Genomic DNA, 18,361 nt, shown 5'->3' with positions numbered 1-18,361 from the left:
TCGTCGCGACGGCGACAACAAGGACTCACAGTCTTCTCGGATGTCCTTTGAGAGCTGTTGCTGTTGGGGAGACAGATTCAAGACAAGACAAAGTTCTACCCACGAGTTTGTCGTTGCCTTTGCCGTCGGTATGGAAAAAGTTGTTAAACGCTTTCAATGAGATTTTGAATGTTTTTCGTGCTGCAAATCGTATCTGCCGCAGAGGAAGAACTTTCCCCATCCCTCGCCGTATTAACAATAATAATTTCCGCATGGGAATCAATAGACAGATATACAAATACTCATATTAGATGCTCACTTGCTCTTCGCTTGTGCTTGTCTTTGTATTTTATGGATTTATGCATGACTATGAGCTGTATCTTCTGCTGTGTATCTTTGGTCTTACTGAGCATTTATATTTTTGTAATATTTCGCAAATATTTGCGGTACATGGCCGATGCCTAATAATATTTGACAATGGCTGCACACACAAACAGACGTTGCTTTGTATTAAAATATATAAATGTTGTAAATGTCTATTATGACGACGAGGAAGGGGCAAATATTCTGAAACGCCTGTTTAATATTTATGCATACATTTTCTGTGGCCCCATAAGGGAAATTGCCAAATTGGTTTTTACCAAATGTTTATGACGTCCTCTACGCACGAGTATTTTTTCGTATAATTTTTTGTGGCATAAGGAAGGAAGTTATAGGATTCATGACTCAAGTCGAGTGAAAATGATTTGCGAAATCTAGCAATAATAACTGTCTATTACAGCCTTTACATAAGTTTACAAGAAGTGAGAAGGTAAAGGGATTATTGCAATTGACGTCGTATAAATTACAGTGTGAATCTATAGTTGCGGAAATAAATAAATAAAGCCTAAATTGAGCCTAACAAATATTTTAATTGTAGCAACAATTTTGTTGTTAAATTGAAAATGTAATGAGACAAACCAATAACGGCAATGATAGCTGTGCCCTGAATAAATTAAGCGTTTCAAGTCTTTAATTGCTCGGATATTTCTGTCATGCACATGTATGTAGCCAAAATTTACTGACATTCTTGATGGACTTTCTCCCTGAAGCAGCTGTCTACGTCTAAATGTCTTTCAAATGCAAATCGTTGGACATGATATGAGCTCATTCCCCGGGGCAATTACAATTAAAGAAACGCTTAATGAAATCAATTGGTAGTTTATGCAATATATATTCGTTTGCTCGAGCTATTAAGTACGAATATCCTCACTCGAGCTAAAATCTAATTTCAATAGAAGGACAAAATCACATTAGACCTGATGAAGGGCCGGTTTGTTGTTTATGTGCAGTGCTGGGATTTTTGTTACTCACACTCATTGTGATCCTTGGCGTTGACAGCGAGGACAGTGCTCTGCAAATCGGCATTTTCATCGATTTCAGTCTCGTACAGAAATCTATCGAAATATGGCGGTGAATCGTTTTTGTCGGCAATACCAATGCGTACAAATTTTGTAACTGCAAATAAGAAAGAAAAAGAAAGCCAGCCTTGATATAGATACTCATACTGTATAAATAGATTGCTTGGTTGCATGCTCTTAGTGTATGAAATGCCAATAAGCAGCATTAATTATGGCAAATTTATTGATTGACAAATTGCGCGCGTGCCTCCTTTGCGGTCGAGGAAGTCGTATACTCGTTCGTTTATGTTCGAAACGTGGCAGGCATAAAAGAGGGTAGTACTCCCACCCCACATTCGTACTTCACCAAAATTACTACACACCGAAAATATCAGGGCTATGCCATAAATACGAACTTACTAAAACTTTAAGCTTACACATTATAATTTTATTAAATAAGTACACAAAATGTTACTTTTAAGTTTAGTGGAATATTAAGAATACATTTGGGAAATTCTATGCAAAAATAGAAAAATTGGTTGGCACTCAACTAATTCAATAGATTGATTTTCCTAATTTCTTAGCTTGTTAGGTAAACTGTTGGCATATAAGCCCTTTGCTACACTAGATAAAGACCTCAGTCAAATATAGTGAATCATAGGAATATGCTGCGCAACTAAAAGCCAGCAGAAATCACAAAACAATCTACTCAAAGCAAAAAGTTTGTGTCCCCCTTTTCCAGTCGAAAGCAAAATAAGTTTTCACAAAGTGCACTGTGAATTGAGGGATTTTCCGGCTCTCCCTTCGGCAAACGCAGCTACGTTTGTTTGCCTCACTTTATTTGCTTATTTCCTGCTAATGTCTTGCCAAACAAAACTTTCTGGATAGTTGTGTAGTTTAGTTTTCGGAACGGGAACGTGCGTTAATGAGTTTTACTCGACTAGGAGAGCTCAAGGCAAATACGGAAGGAAATTGCACTTCACAAATAAGCGTGGATTTTTGCAATCCCCCCTGACAATGTTTATAAACTTTGGTGAGCTTGACAATTGTTTCCCGAAAAATATGAGTTTCATGTAAAAGTCGGGTCATTAACAAGGAAATCCTCTCAAGCTTTTAAGTTTTCCCTAAATAATTAAGTTCTATTTTATTCGACTACTAAAATATTTTCAAGATGCGTCTTTTGTCAACCTAACTAGCAAATAACAAAGTGGTTTAAGCGTTCAATTTTCCCAAGAGCCTGAGCATGTCTTGAAAGGTTCTCCGCCTTGTTTCTGTATCGGATCCCACATGCCGGAAGCAATAATCTGTTTTTACAAAAAACACGAAGTGCTTGCACAACTTGGGCATAAATATGAGCACGATAAAATGTATACATTCAACAAGAATAAATGTTCGTTAACAGCCAGAGCAGCCAGAGTGAACTGGCGGTCCCACAACATAAAAGAGCATATCTGCAGTTTGGAAAAGGAAGAATTTAAATTGCCAGCAGGCGCACGATGCGTATACGAAATATTGAAAGGACGACAGTTGCCGGGGCAATCCTCTTGGATGCAAAAGCATTCTGTAAAATGCACTCGACATGTATAGTCTTTAATAGCTTTAATTTCTTTTTAAAGCTGCCTTCGAAAATTTCCAGTTTTAGCAGGAAATATACGTTTTTGCAAAAGTGCAATTTATTTATCCATTGCGCAAACAAAAAGCACATATGCGACAGGTCCTTGAGATGATACTTTATAATTTTTACGCTTGTTTTGCAGCTGACATAAATTGAAAATACAATTTTTGGTGACCAAGCGCAAGTGTTGAGCAAACTTTCGATATTTGACTTGCCTAAGCACGGCATTACAGAATCTGTTGAACGTTTAATTTGTTTTTGCTTTGTTTGCTTTGCAAGTAACTTAATTGAATTTTGTCAGAAGTTGCAGGACTGAGCAGTTTGAGAAACCAATTAAATATTCGTCGGAAAATTTGAAATGCAATGAGCTTTCACCCTTTTTCTGTGAAGTGTGTTTATGGCAGCGCTCTTACAAAATTCTCCGCTCACACACATCATTCATTCGTTTGAATGCTCAAGTCAACTTAAAATTCTTTTCATGAAAAAAAAAAATATAAAAATATAAAAACTGAGTGAACTTCTCGCTTTTCAGGTCTTTCATACTCTACTATGGGCTAAGACAAATAGAATCTAATTTAGAATTTAGTTCTTTGCTTTACTTGGGTTGCAGGTAAGTCGACATATTACGAGTTAGTCCTTCTTGGCCCAGAAAATGAAAGGAAATGAGAAATGAGCAAAATAAACACATACACACTCATACACTGGTTTTTAGGGGCATCAGCCCAAGCCCAAAACTCGTATAAACTAGAAGAAAAAGTGAGTTGAGTGAAAAGCATTTAGGAAGAAAACTCCAAGGACCCCATGCGTGTTGCTACAATATACTAAATAAATACAAACACACACGCAAACACGATGAGCAAACATTGCTGGCAGTTGGAATTGCATTTTGCTCCGTTTTTTCTTTCGCCCCGAGGTATCTTGACTTAATTTTTTGGCACTCTGTCATTATGGCTCGGTAAACGTAAGGGTTTCTATAAAAGTGCGAGTGGTCTGTATAAAACTAGAAAAAAATCTGGAAAAGAACATTCATATCTGTGTCTCAAGGAAAATGTAATTGATTATTTTACTACGATGTATAAGGGAATCCCTTATTTCAAGATTCTTCAGAGAAACTCATCATAAATATTTCTGAAATTACTACCAATTTCAGTTGTGTTAGATAAGCGATGAATGTTTATTTTAGTTCTCTAATCCCTTCATCTGTATTATCACATTTCTTAACCCCTTGATGGCCGCGTAGCTGTGTTAAAGTGGCTGCCTTTTTGTTGGCGTTAAATTGAGCAGCAAAGTGGGCTGCGCCCAAGTCATCAGCCAGGTAGCATGCTCTCGCTTTTCCGCTTTTCGCCCGATTCTCCACACTTTCCAGCATTTTTCCATCGCTTGGCGGAGGGGCAGTCAAAAGGGCTCACTTTAAGCTATTAACGTGCAGGTGGAGGCGTGAGGCGGAAGGGGCGTGGCCGAGGGCAGTGGCAGTTGAGCTGCCGTCAGCTATTTATGGTCGCATAACTGGCACACTAACAAGCCCAGCCACGCCCCCTGCCGCATCTGCGCCCACCTGCTGGTGAGCCATATGTCAGTCCATGAATGACTGGCAGCTGGCACTATTTTGTTTATTTTTTTTTTTGCAACCCCGTAAACATTTCTCTATTTTATATGCTGCTTTAGAATTCTTTTTTGTTGTTTCTATTTTTTTTTTTTGGTTTTTTGTTCAGCAAAGCAAAAGAAATAAAAAGGGGAGAAGGGAAAATGTGTGCAAAGTGGCGTCAAATGTCAGAGCTGTTCAAATCAGCCATGGAAAACACACAGATACACAGACGCAGACTCTCGCAAAGTCAGAAATAGTCAAAGTAGTTTTTGTGAGGCAAAAAAAGGAAGCTACATTTTCCAAAAGGCAACAAAGCGCATCACATTAAAACTGACAGGAAGGAGGAGAAAATGTGAAGCTATTTTCCTTTGACAACTGAAAGCTTATCCCTTTTTGGGTGGTATTTTTGTAAGTCTTTGCTTGTATTTATATTTAATACGAGCTTTTGCGATAGATGAATTTTATTTGGATTTGAAGAAATTATTACGGTTCTTTATGAAATGCAAATTGATTTTGTGTTGAAATAATTGCTGTCATTTTCCAGTATCACTACTAATCTAAATTCGGGTAATTTAACTGATTAAGATTTGGCAGACAACAGACTTCAAAGTGTGTTGGCATACAAAGAAAACCGAAATTGTCTTATTGGTGACTGAGGTCGTACTTTATGCCCTTTGGCATAATTTACTTTGGCGGAAAATCTAGTTAAACAAGCGCCCTCAAAGCTATGCCGCAAATAAATAAATTACAAATTTTAATTTGCTAATTAGTTTTCAGGGTGACTCGTTTGACATCAAAACAAACAGACAGATAAATAAACACGACCAAAAATGTGCAGAAGTAGAGTGCGAATAAATAACCATAATGTTTTTGCGGCAATATTTTAATCCTCTAGGCGTTTAAGAGCGCTTAGTTTACACAAACAAACACCCACGTAAAACAACGCGCAATAAATTTGCAGTAAGTTTATGATAATCTTATGTTGTGTTTACTCATGTACGTTAGATTAAGTTTTCGCTTTAGTTTTCTGTGCGATATGCAAAAAGTTTTCGGTTATCCGAACTAAAACAAATATTGACAGAGATCGATGGTGCGATGGTGAAGTCCTCAAAATACCCCCAATTGTGCGTGTAAAAGTTATTATTAGTTTAATGCCCATAGTGTTGGCAGGCGGAAAAGGAAGGATGTTAACAGTGCGTATGCGTGATACGCCATGTGGCAAAAGTTTAAACTGCCTGACAGTTTTTACACGCCCATTATGTTGATGTATGTTAAAAGCCAAGGGTTCGGCTTTGTTGCGCTGCGTTTGTCAGTCTGACATTAGCATAATGGCAACTCATTTGACTTTCGACATAAGTGATTGGGACACGGGAGTTTTATAATTAGTTTTACCATTAATTTATTGCCGCCGCCAACACACTGTGTTCTTCCAAACAACTGCTGCTGACACTTGACGTTCCATATAAATGTCCCATAAATAAAAAGGAATTTATAATTAGTACACGAATAGTTAATCGATAGGACCATACAATTTAAAATACAAAAAAAAGCATATGATTTATTATGCTATCTTAAGGCTAAGCCATTACTTAGTTAGCTGTTAGGATCATCCATATTGACCCCTTGCTGTGTAAGCATTAAAACAAATCTCACAAGGGAAACCCTTTGCACAGACTCATCTCCTTCAAAAACAAAGTACAATTAAATCCGTTTAATGAACTCGTTGAACCCCACGAAATTCAAATAATACCCTTGGACCCAGTCGGTCATGTATTCAATTCTCATTTTTTGTATCCAGTAACGTGTAGCTCATTAACTTTGATGATGGCCAGCTCGAATTTTTTCGGGCCCTTTGGCGTGGGCCTCTTTGTTGGGCTGAAATTTCAATTAAAACCGGGTCCAAGAGCGCGGAATATTTGTATTCATTAGCCGGGCCAATGATGATGATGATCTTCGTTACCGACATCCGATGCCGGAAGTGACCTGCACTTCAGCTTTATGCTTTATCCGCTGGGCTTTCCGCGAGTTAGCCAACACACAAAAATTGTTAATTAAACTTATGAAATGTCTAGAAGATTTTTTTACCATTCACCTCCTGCATTGCGATCCGCATTAAAATTCCTGTGAGTTTCCTTTCGGCAAGGACTAATTAAAAAGTGTGCGCGGCGTACAGTGACAAACAAAGCGACAAACAGCCAAACAAAATATTCCGGAAGAGCAGGGGGAAAGTGTAGACAGTTCGGTGTACCGATATAAAAAAATATGGTGCTATTCCCAGACCCCCACCACAGCGCTGATGAGTTGACAAATATTTTGCCAGTCATAATGAGTTCTCGGGCAGAAGGACAGGCGGACAGAAGGACAGGAGGACAAGGTGAGGTGGAGACCTTGTTTATGGGCCTCGTTTTCATCGCTCTCATCGCCGCTGTTCATTAAGAAACAGGACGGTCCACCGCGGTGCACCGGCGTGTTAATTACGACCCACATCCGACGAGCGGGATGGCTTTCACTAGGCTGTGATGACAGGGTTAATGGTGGAACAGCGCCGAAAGCCGCAATTAAAAAGCTGGTTCGCAGCAATTGCACTTTTATCAGTGAAGATGTACGCAATACATATGTATATATGTACGATATGTATGCCGTGTCACGGCTTGTGTGTGCCAATATGAAAAGTCATCCTAATCAGAAATTCATTTAAAGTTTCGATCTAATCTGGAAAGTTGCACTTCAAGTTGCGGGTCGCAGTTCAGTCGGGCAGTCTGGCATTCTAACAAGTGTCTTTGTCCAAACTTCAGTTTCTTGGCTAAAACACTGGCTTAAGACACTATTAACTCCAGCTCCAATACCCCTTTTTAAATGGAAATTCTCTCTACTTTATGATAGCTCTATGTTATAAATGTGGTACATTGATGCGAGTTATTAAACAGACTGCCTAAAATGTAGGCAATAGTTTAGTATATGGAAGAACACTAGTTTGAGCTATATTTTTAAGATCCAAGAGACTTTTGTTTATATAGAACAAAGAAACATTTTGAATTTTTTTGTATTTCTAGCCATAAGGGTGTTCGCTACATTCTTCATTACGTCGAGAGGAAATCAACTAAGGAAATTGCGTCGGGAAGGGCCGGGAACCAAAAATGCAAATTTAAGGTAAGGAGCAGCCACATCCCCGGGGGCGTCGTTAGCCAAGATCCCTCACGTGCCCACGTGCAGAGCCAGAATCTCAGACTCTTTCACTTTCGCCTCCGCAACAAATTACACTTCATGAAATTTTCACAATACCATTTACATTGCCATAACGATGCAGGGACGCATGGGAAAATAATCATGTGCACTTATAAGTAGCTACACACAGATCTCAGATGCTGGGTATTTAAATGGCGGTACACACTTACCCAAATAGGTGCTATTTGTCAAAACCCAAAAGATTTTTAATGGATCGACCATAACTACGCAGTTGCAGTGGCAGCGAAAGCGATTTCGGCGGCTGTAAGTGAACAAACTGCTGAAAGTCGCAAAGCGTTAAGCAATTAATTTGCGTCGATTTGGGTGGCCAGGTGTTTTCCTGGGTGGTTTCTTTCTTCTGCAGCGACACCTTTCCGCAATTTCCTGTGATTAAAATGATAACTTTGCCTGTGCCAGCTCGCGATTCTCGAGCTTTCCGGTTTTGCCGTTCCCTTTGTTGATTTGCACTAGTTTTAATGAGTTGCTGCGGTGGTTGTTGCCTTTGAGGTATTTTTGCAATTTGCGCTGTGCACTTTTATGGCGTTCACACAAATCAAAACGCTGCGCGTGTTTCATAGTAGTTGGCATTAATATTTCGTTTGTACAACTCAAGCTATCATTTTGCACTCAGCGACTAGCTAGAAACACAAGCCACCAAAAATATTTTACATAAATTAAAATTTCACTTCGCGGCGCGACCTTGAACGAAATTGTTTGAGTTTATCCGTTTTTTTTTTTGGCGGAGTCTTGAATGGTTACATTTTGTCCTAGGCATGGCAATTAAAATTGTTCGTTTATTTATGTCAGCAACAATGTCTGGCACACACACTCTTCGCGGCTATCCCCATTGCCAACATAATCCGTAGCTATTAAAAGCTTGTCACATTGTCAAAAACTCTAAGCAAGCTTTTCCAGCAGTTGCGGTCGTTTTCGAGGCCACTTAATTAGATTTGGTTAACATAAAGTTTTGTTTCCCAAAAATATGAAAGTAACTTTTAATGATTGACAAGGTTGGGAGAGGTTAACTAGTTATGTAAAGAATAATTATGATTTTGATAACGCCACAATGGGTGCTAATAACTCGTAAAGTTGTATGTTATGATTATGATTGATTATTAAAAGAAATTCATGGTAAGCAACTAAGAATATATATACACATACATGTGTATATATACACAATTTTGCTTGTTATAATTACATTTATAAACTAAGTATCTTTTGAAGTTGTATCATTTGCATAGGACTTTGCCTTTTATACAGAATACGCTTTTAATAACATTAAAAGTTGTTCATTACTTTTATTGCAACAGATTTGTTATTTAGAGGTCCAAGCTGCTGCCAAGGATATGCTCTAGTTTTGCTAGAGCTCCAGGCGAGATAGAGCTTAAGTCTCAGCAATTAGAATGGCCAAACTTGCCTAGGAAATTCTCAAACGCTGCTCAAACAGTTGGCCATTAGCTAACTTGGGCCTAGGCCAAACAAAAGCCGGCCAAGGCGTGCCAATTAACGCAGCTAAGGCAGCCCGAAAGCCGCCCAAGGAGCTTTTTGGTCCTGGCCACAGCCTTGACCTTTATCCGGAGGCGTGGACAGGCTCCTAAATATTTAATTGTTTATGCTATAAGGGGTTAAGGCGAAGCCTCGTTTTCCCGTCCAAACGCCCCTAAATGTACTTTAACAATTTGGACCACTTGGGAAGGGACTTTTAATGGACAGCTGGCCGGCGGAGAAGCATCCACTTCTGCGTTGCGAAGCGATTAAAGCCAAGGCAAAGTAATTAGTGACTCAATTGCTTCGCTCTGGCGCCGAGCACCGCATACAAATAGCCTGCTTGGACTTTGATGGGCTATTGGTGGTTTTGTCATAAGCCCGTAAGACAAGCTGGCCAAATCAATTGCCAGCCAACTGGCACGTTGAAATATGAATAAAAATATAGAGCAGTCACTGAGAGAAATTGATGTGCCGTAACGAAATTTGTATTCATAATACACCAAAGGAAAATGCTATTCTATATTATGTATCTTAACAACAATCAGCATCAGACTTAGGATTCTTGTTAAATCTCTAAAACGCTTTTTGGACCCAAGTTTGTTTTTGTCCGCACCGCCGACATTATACCGATTTCACAGCGATTTGCTGAGCAGCACCCAAGCGGAGGAAAAATTGAGGTCAGGGAAATTAGCGTCAGACTTGCCGTCTTTAAGTCATTTTGCCAGCTCTATAATCCGCCTTTAACGCAATTTATGCAAATTTATGCAAGCTCCTGCTCAAACGGCAGCTGCTGCCTTGCATCGAATGAAACGGGAGATGCGAAATTGAAGTCGGCAAACAAGAGTTTTTCTTGTTTTCGGCCGGCTGTCTTATGCTCCTTTGCCTGCCAAAAAGTTAAACATGCTCGTTTCTTAACTTTTCTTTGAAACGGACCGAAGAAAAGAAAGCCTCAATGCTGCACAAATTTTGAAATTGCACTTTTCCGGCCCAAGATGAAGTCGGCCAAAGCAGAAAAGAAAAATAACGAAGAGGAAGTGGGTAAAACTGTTGCCCAGCCCCGGCGGAAATACAAAAGCATAAACTTTCCGGCCAAAACTAACCGCACACTCCACTCTTCAGGGCGTCGGGGCTGTATGAGGGGTATGCTTCAGTCGAGTGTCCCGGGCCGACATTTGAAAGCGCCAAAATATAAAGCGCAAAATGTGGCGGAAGTTTAATGAATATAAACTTGCCCGATCCCACAAGCCGCCACCAAAGACGTTGGATTTTGTGGGCAGGGGAAGGAAACCAGCCAAGTAAATTAGCCGAGTTCACTTGCAAGAAAATGGCAGGAGCAACGAAAGAAATGTGATATCTACCAAATGGATGTGGAATGACAAGTTTATGAAGACCACAGGAAATCAACTCGTTTATTTATGAAAGGCAGCTGCCCCAACTTGTCGACCACCTGCTGAGTTGGGAAAAAATGCTGACAGTTGGTGCTTGAAAATGCCACATTTTAAAGCACAAAATTCGGAACTTCCAAATAAAGAAGATAACAGTTGAGATGCACATAGACTTTACGAAAATACATATGTGAAATTGAAAAATAGTAAGGAGCGTTATACCCGTTAACATACATTTAGTTGTAACATACATTTTACAAATTTTAATCTTTCTATTGCATTTATAAAAACAATACAATCCATAAGTGGGACTTAATCCAACGAATTAAGCATTGCAACACAAAGTGCACTTGATTGTCGCAATTGGAAAGTTTTCCTTAAAATTAAAACATGTATGTATATGTATCTACGCTGCTCTAGGGGATGATCTAAGGAATTATCAGATAGAACTAAAGTCGAAAGCTCTTTTGCATTCTGGGAACCGCCGACAATTTGTTGCTTTTATTGCTCTTGTTGTTGTAAGCGTTGGTGCTGTCGAATGCTGTTTGTTGTTGGGCGAACAAATGGCAAAAGTTTTCGCTTTGTTTTCACAATTGTTGACGTGCAATTCAAATGAGTTAACAACGCAAAAAGTGAGTGACCCACATAGCCGCGCCAAAGCCAAAGCCAACATCTGGCGAACCAAGTTTAAAAAAAGCGGAGGAGCGGAATAATAAAAAATAAAATCGCATAAAGGAAGTAGAAAAAACATAAATGGAAAAACATGAAAACTTGAAGTTGTAAAAACAGCGAAGCCCGAACAAGCAGGCAACATATGTATGTCCTTATTGTTGTTGATGCTGTTCACAGTTGCAGAACAACAAAGTGAATGAAGGCGGTCGGCAGATGGAAAAGTGCCTAGGCGGGGCGGGGCGGGGAAAACAATTATAAGCAGGGTTTCCGGGGAAAAGCCCAGCCAGTAGAGTAGATTGCTGCCTGTTGCAGACAAACATCCATTTCATCCACTCGAGTGTTTGCACGCTCGCCGACGAGCAGTTCCCAGCAAAATTGCATCCTTAAAGAGCAACTTGGCAAGTGCATCAAATGCGCTTAACAATTCAATTAGCGAGACACTGTAAGACGGATGGGGGGATGGGGGGAAGGTCGGCTGGGAGATGGTGAAACTGCTCGGGAAAGTGGGACTTTGGCTCAAGTTTGCCGAGCTGGCAAACAAATGAAGCAGCAAATATGCGCACACGAAATAATCAATCGTCTCCGGGCCAACGGAACCCAAATAAAATGTAATTAATTACAGCTTGATTTCTTTGTTTTATGCTGGCCAACTTTTGCAGTTTGCCCAACTCCCCAGCATTCATTTTAGATGTACAGCTGCAGCTGAAGACATCCGACCGCAGGGAACAGGAAGCAGAAACTCAGCAACTCAGAAACTCTTGTTCTAGTAGTTCTCCGCCTGACGTTTGGCATTAGCAATTCCCGGGCTTAAAGGATTTTCCGGCGCCACCTTCGTCAGAGCATCCTGAAAGCTGCAATTTGGAGCGGAGCTGAGGGCTCGTCTTGTTAATTTGTCTTAAAATTTCGGCAGCAGGGGATATTAAGTTGGGATCGGTCAAAACTCTGAATGATTTTGGACTCTGTATAAATAGGTTTCACTACATTCAATCTAACTAAGAAATAATTCGAATTTTGATTAATTCCAAGCAGACAAAACTGTTTCTGAAAGTAATATTACATTTTGAATATACTTCATTTTTGTTCACCTGATGCGTTTTGAATGCGGTGAGCTGTCTATTGAAGATTTCCCAGAATCGGAATTCCACTTGAGATCAATAAAGTAAAGTGCCATTAAAGAAGCAAAACATTGTAAGTCCGTAGGTCGGTTTAGTGAGCCATAATAGTCTTATTATAAAGATACTCTACTGCGGCAGACGTGTCATGTTGTCATGGATATACAACAATCGACAGTTGGTGACTAATAAAATGAAATACCATAAAAGCAGCAATACGACCGCCGTTTATATGTCTTTCAATGTGGCGAGAGGACAATTGCTGTGCTGTGCCAAAATAACTAACCGCAAGTGGAGGGCACACAAACGGAAACAGGACACCAGAGGAGCCAAGGAGCCGAAGAGACGAGGATCCAAGGAGCCCAGGAGCCCAGCTGCAAAGCTGAAAGTGTGAAAATAACATTTTAGCTTTTGTTGGCTCGTGACAGGCTCACGAGATCTCTGGGTCCTTAGTTTCGCCACTTTCGCCACTTTCGCCACTTTCATCCGCCTGTCCGATGTCAGTCAGCAGGACTCTTGTTGCTCACGTCGGGCATATGGCATATGTGTGTGTATGTGTATGTAGGCGTGTGTGCTCCTTGAATGGGCTGGGTAAATGCGAAATCGACGTGTTTTCGGGCGTTGAGTATTTATGTGCTTTTATTTTGTCAACATTTCGTTTTGGCGCAAATGAAAATAAATTCAAATGATTTATTTACGAGCATTTGATTTATTTGATTTCCAGCATTTGGTTTTTTCCTCTGCAATGCAATCGCTGCCACTCCACCGAAAATAAAATATCACCACCAGCCGCACCCTTTGCACATGCAATTTGTTTTCTATTTGCTCGGACTCAGTTTTGGGGTGGCGCTGTTTGATATGCCCCGGAATTTATTTTATGCGGAATGTTTATTTGATTTGCGCTGGAATTTTTCGTTTTTGCAGTTTCATTTTCAGTGCGACAGTCAATAAAAATTTCAGTGTATATTTTATTCCCATACCCCTACCCAAACACACACACGCTCACGCGCACACTACTTGGTGTTATAGCGTTATAGTTCAGTCAAATGGCAGAAAAAGTATTGCTTTTTTTGATGGGACTAGAGTGGCGGAGGCAGGGAAATTTATTCATATACATGGACTAATTCGAAACAGGATTAAAAGCAGGGCAATAACGCTTTTAAATACTAGAAAATGCTTGGTTTCTAGCAGATCGAAAGTAAACGCGATAGGAATTAAATGGATTTTACTTTGGCATTTTCAGTTCTTCAACTTTTCAATCGGGGCAATCTCAAGGCCAGTGTGTCAGAAAAGTTTCAGTGGAAATAGAAAACCTCATCAATTGTCAAGGCCTTTATTGGCTCTATTTATTTGCTTTGCAAGGGCCAGAAAGAAAAACTGAAAACGACCGGGAAAAAGTTTTTTCCTTGGCCAATTCTATTTGGTATTATTTATCTAATGGCATTTGTCGACGGGCATAAAAATAAATAAATATATATCTGGCCAGACCAGACACACGCCCCCAGCTCAAGTGTTTATGATATTTTGATTTTATTTCATGTGAAAGTTTTGCGCAAACTTTGGCCATCCCACAACGCCCATCCTCGTCAACATGCATTGATAATAATGACGCGCCCCTTACTGTTCTTCCCTACGAATTTGTCATGTGACATAAACATTTTGTTCGCACGACTTTTGTTAGTGGCGCAATAAAAACGCCTCGCCCGGCACTTTTGTCCAAAAACTTTCTTTTATTAAGATTAAAAATGACAAAGGCGCAATATTAGGGAAGTTCACGCTCCTTGGCGACCCGCTGATAAGCGTCAAAGACACTCGCTTTTGGTACTGCCTTTCGCCAAAAGACAAACTCATTTTCGCTTTCGCATTCAAGTGGGTGTCACGCATAAATTTCATAAATGTAAGCCTCATTATTTCTGCCTGCCATTTTGCGGCTGACGGAATCGCGAGAGCAGGCGAGAAGCCAAAGACACATCAGCCACGCCTTCATTTTCCGCATTTTCCCAAATTCCCAGCCCTTTGTCACGTGCCGAAAAAACTTTCGTATACCCTCTCACAGAACGGAGGATCTGGAACTCATATAAATGGCGCAATTGTGCGGGTCTCATGTGGAATTATTATTTTCTACTTAGAGCTGGGGGGTTCGCCGAATAAATGATGCGGAAAATCGCTTCAAAAAAGAGTGACTTACCCATAGTATTTAGAAAAATCTTTATACAAAGGCAAAGTGGGAAAGAAATGTAACAAATTTATATATAATATACCTTCAATAAGAAGAAGCTTTATAATTAATTTCATAGCTCAGTAAACAAGTGCTTGCATATTCTTGAAACTCCATCACATTATTTAACTTTGAAAGTGATAAACCACTGTTGAACTCTTTGGCTAAGAGTCAGCTATTTTGGAAATACGCCCAGTCTGTCCCAATGTCCTTTCCTATCCACTCAACCCCGAGTAGTTTCGGTAGCCCATCACTCAATTCGAAGATCGCACTTCTGGAGCGCCTGCAAAATGCTCGAGAATCCAGGGCTTCCATCATCGATGCCATCGCGAGTTGAACAGACAGCTAAAGTGACATCAATCAGGGCGTCCGACCACGCCCCTAATGTGTTCACAGCACACACTCAAGCACTCACGCTCACGCACACAGTCGCATGAGCTGTAGCTATCCCGTTATCAGCAGCGGAGCATGTAATGCCGATGCCAAGGAGAGTTTGCTGTTGTTTGCTCGTTATGTCTGCGCTTGAGCGCGGTACCACGTGGCGTATGAGTGCTCGCCACGGCAATTGATTGACGACAGGGAGGCAAAGTAAATCAATTATTGTGGAACAAAAGTTTCGCATTATATTGCCCTGACAAATTGCTGTTTGTTACCCAAGCACTCGAGCATTTGGATCATTAAAAAGTTGCCCGGGCCACAAAAGGATTGGCATTTCATGCTTAACAAGAAAAACACAATAAATAACTTGGCTTCTTTTGCCGGGGCGTAATCTTGGTTGGAACATCAAATTGCCGTCGCAATGTAAACAAATTTTTGTTGTTAATATATTCGTTGAGATAGATCAATAAGGCAGATACTTGGGGCCAAAAGGGGCTTTTTTACAACCGGACCTCATTTTGCATTATGGCCCGCAGATTTATTTCGCTCTACAAAACTGTCCCATAAATATGCAAATTTCGCTTCCTAAACAGAAAGATATACAAATAACTCTCAAACAGAACGGAAAGAGATTGCCCAAAGTATGTGAATAAATAAAAGACTGAGAACTCATAAAACTGCATTATTGGGCTCTTGAGAGGGAATAGTGGGGCTGAAGTGGGGGCGGAAAATGAATCACTGCGAAAAGTGAAGCAGCTAAATCTGACCGCAAATCACTTAAACTTTAGCGGAAACTCATTAGTTTCCCTTGCCATTTTCCCGCTGCATTTCTCGGCCAGAAAATGCACAGCCATCTGAGCCAAGAATGATTTCTATTGTTTCAGTTTTAAGTGCGCGCAACTTTTCCAGTCAGTCGGGGATTCACGAATCGATGGAAATTAATTAAATTGCACGTCTGTAGTAGATTTAAGATAGCTGACTAAATGCCGTTGGTTTTGTATTTATTTTCCACTCCATTTTCCAGTCTCTTTCCGTGTCGTTGCCGTTGTGAAAAGCCAATTAATGGCCGTTTTATAGCCCCGAGATACAAGCTGTTGCCACTAAGGTGTTGTTATTTGCACTGCCTTTAACTAAACTTACTTTTATTATTTTATTGGACCCACTCTCTCTTTCCGTTTTGCTCGTTTTATGAACGAACTGCAAGGACGTGCCTTCAGCGCGGCTTGCCAAGGCTAATATAACAAAGAATTTGTCTTGAGGACATGCCATCATTTGGGCCAATGATTACATTATGCGATAATGTTGCTCCATAAAAGGCTGCAGGGTGACAAACAGATAGTGCTCAGAAAAGGGCGGTGGGCGGGCCATTTCGTTTGCCGTAATAAGCTGTAAAAGTGCCACATACAGTTGACCTGATTCTGCCAACACATTCCTTTCTGTGCGCATCCTTGTTGCTCCTGCTTGCCCTCGTCGCCTTTGCTTAATCCAACTTTAAAATTATACACTAACGGCTCACACATACAGCTGGGAAATCGGCGGTGGAGCCGGAAAAGCGAAGCCGCGGGGAGAAAGAGGCGCCAGTAGAGCAAGGATTAAGTTTGAAGCACTGAACCGTGCAGGAACCTAATGCAGGATCCTGTGCACTCGTCCTTGCATTGGCTACAATCACACACTCCCCGCTCACAGTTCACGGTGGGAAAATGGGAAGGCGCTGAGGAAGAGCACTGCTTGTGCAAGATACAAAAAATACGACACCTGCAGTCAATAATAAGTTATTAAAAGAATTAGTTTACAAAATAATTCGCGCAATGTTATTGGGGCTGAACATAAAAAATTAACTTAACTTCAATATTTTTACATTGTTTCAGTTTTAAACTAAACAATGAAAAAGGAGTAAGAGAGAACTTTTAAATTAAATAAAGAATGTCACCAAATTTTGAAAGTGTTTCCCGCTACTACCTATTTACATTTACGAGTTATGGAATTTTTTCTTCTTCTTTTAAAGCTTAAAATAATATTCAACGTCATGTTTCCCAGTCGCGGAAAACATTCGCGTTTATATAAGAATGATTTCTCTCAGTGCATCTTCCTTGCTGTTCCTGTTAACTTTTTCTGCCCATTTTCCAGACTTTCCTCTTGAGGACATGGGTGTGTGGAAAAGCCCTTTCCGCTGTTGCGCCTTAGTTAGCTCCTGAACAAAAAAGTGGCAGCGCAAAAACTCGCAATTAAAACGGAAAATAAAATTTGCGAGAGGTTGGTATGTCATCCAGTTGTTTGTCCGGTACTACATAATGATCCCCAAGTCACCTGTCACGCCCTGTGGCTTCCTTGGCTGGTAAATATGTACAAATTTCCTTTAATTTATTCGTAAACGTCTATCACTTACGAGTATACGAAAAATTCAGCTCATTCATTGTGAGCTTATTAAATTACCAGAGGGTAATCTGACCAGTATGCAGTACTAATTAAATTTATAAAAATTAATTTGTCTGCAATTTGCGCAGCCAGACAAAAGTGCCAAAACGTTGCCAGTGGCAACAGTCAACAAAAATAGAAGCGAACAAGAATTATACTCGAGAAGTTGCGGACTGTAAAAATATGACGCCAGTAATAATGCAATGAGCAACTGACTTAATTAGCAGCGGGCTGCGTTTGGGGGCCTTTTCCGGTTTTCCCGCCAGAGTTGTTCTTTCCTTAAAAAAGAAATGAAGATACTTTCACTTTTTTAAAGGAAGAATTCCGGAAGACCCGGAGCAGTGACAATAATTTGAACATGTCTCAAGTTGATCATTAGCATATTTCATAGGCAGGCATATACACTCATAGGCATAAACAGGATACAATTTTCCCCAATGCTTTTCCTTTTCCTTTGCCTGCTGTCAAGCCGGTGGAAATCTCCCTGCCAGCTGCTTTTGCTGCACATCGACATCTTTGACGCGCCAAAAATGCACTCAGCCGTGTGACCCATTTCCCCAACTTTCTCTCCTCCGTAGCCCATGATTTTTCGATGGCTGGGAAAATGCTGGTGCAACTGCCTTGCATTTTATCCTTGCTAGGTTTGATATTTCCCGGGGATGCATTTCACTTCTTACTACCTAGAGTAACAAAATCTGCTCCGTAGTTACCATAAAATGATTTGATGAACGAGTTCTGTGCACATTTCGGAATTGCCAAAGGTTTTTTTTGTGTTTTGTGTTTTCTGGAAAAGTTGGCCAAGTCATAAGTTTTGAAATTTCATTTTTCCAGGTTTAAAGGTAGCTTAAAGTTCGTGCACCAGAAAACTTGAAAAGAATGTTGCCATAAGTACACAAGATTACTTTTAAGA

General features: G+C 40.3%; 1 protein-coding gene across 4 annotated transcripts in view; it reads right to left on the bottom strand.

Moving 5' to 3' along the window:
- The window catches only part of LOC6529437 (putative neural-cadherin 2), a 117,279-nt gene that overhangs the window by 27,420 nt on the left and 71,498 nt on the right, over window positions 1–18,361 (bottom strand). For 3 of the 4 annotated variants that reach the window (XM_039372798.2, XM_039372799.2, XM_039372800.2), the window contains exons 2-3: window positions 7,954–8,421; window positions 1,333–1,476 (exon numbers count right to left, since the gene is read on the bottom strand). In XM_039372798.2, the coding sequence (XP_039228732.1) occupies window positions 1,333–1,476; window positions 7,954–8,005 (196 nt within the window). In that variant the 5' untranslated portion in view covers window positions 8,006–8,421. The remainder of the gene's footprint in view (window positions 1–1,332; window positions 1,477–7,953; window positions 8,422–18,361) is intronic. The other variant, XM_015196859.3, reaches the window with a different exon arrangement.

Source organism: Drosophila yakuba, chromosome 2R (assembly GCF_016746365.2).
Source record: "Drosophila yakuba strain Tai18E2 chromosome 2R, Prin_Dyak_Tai18E2_2.1, whole genome shotgun sequence".
In the NCBI taxonomy this organism is placed as follows: Eukaryota; Metazoa; Arthropoda; class Insecta; order Diptera; family Drosophilidae; genus Drosophila; species Drosophila yakuba.
Note: the sequence above shows the minus strand (reverse complement) of the source record. Positions and strands in the feature narration are given on the sequence as shown.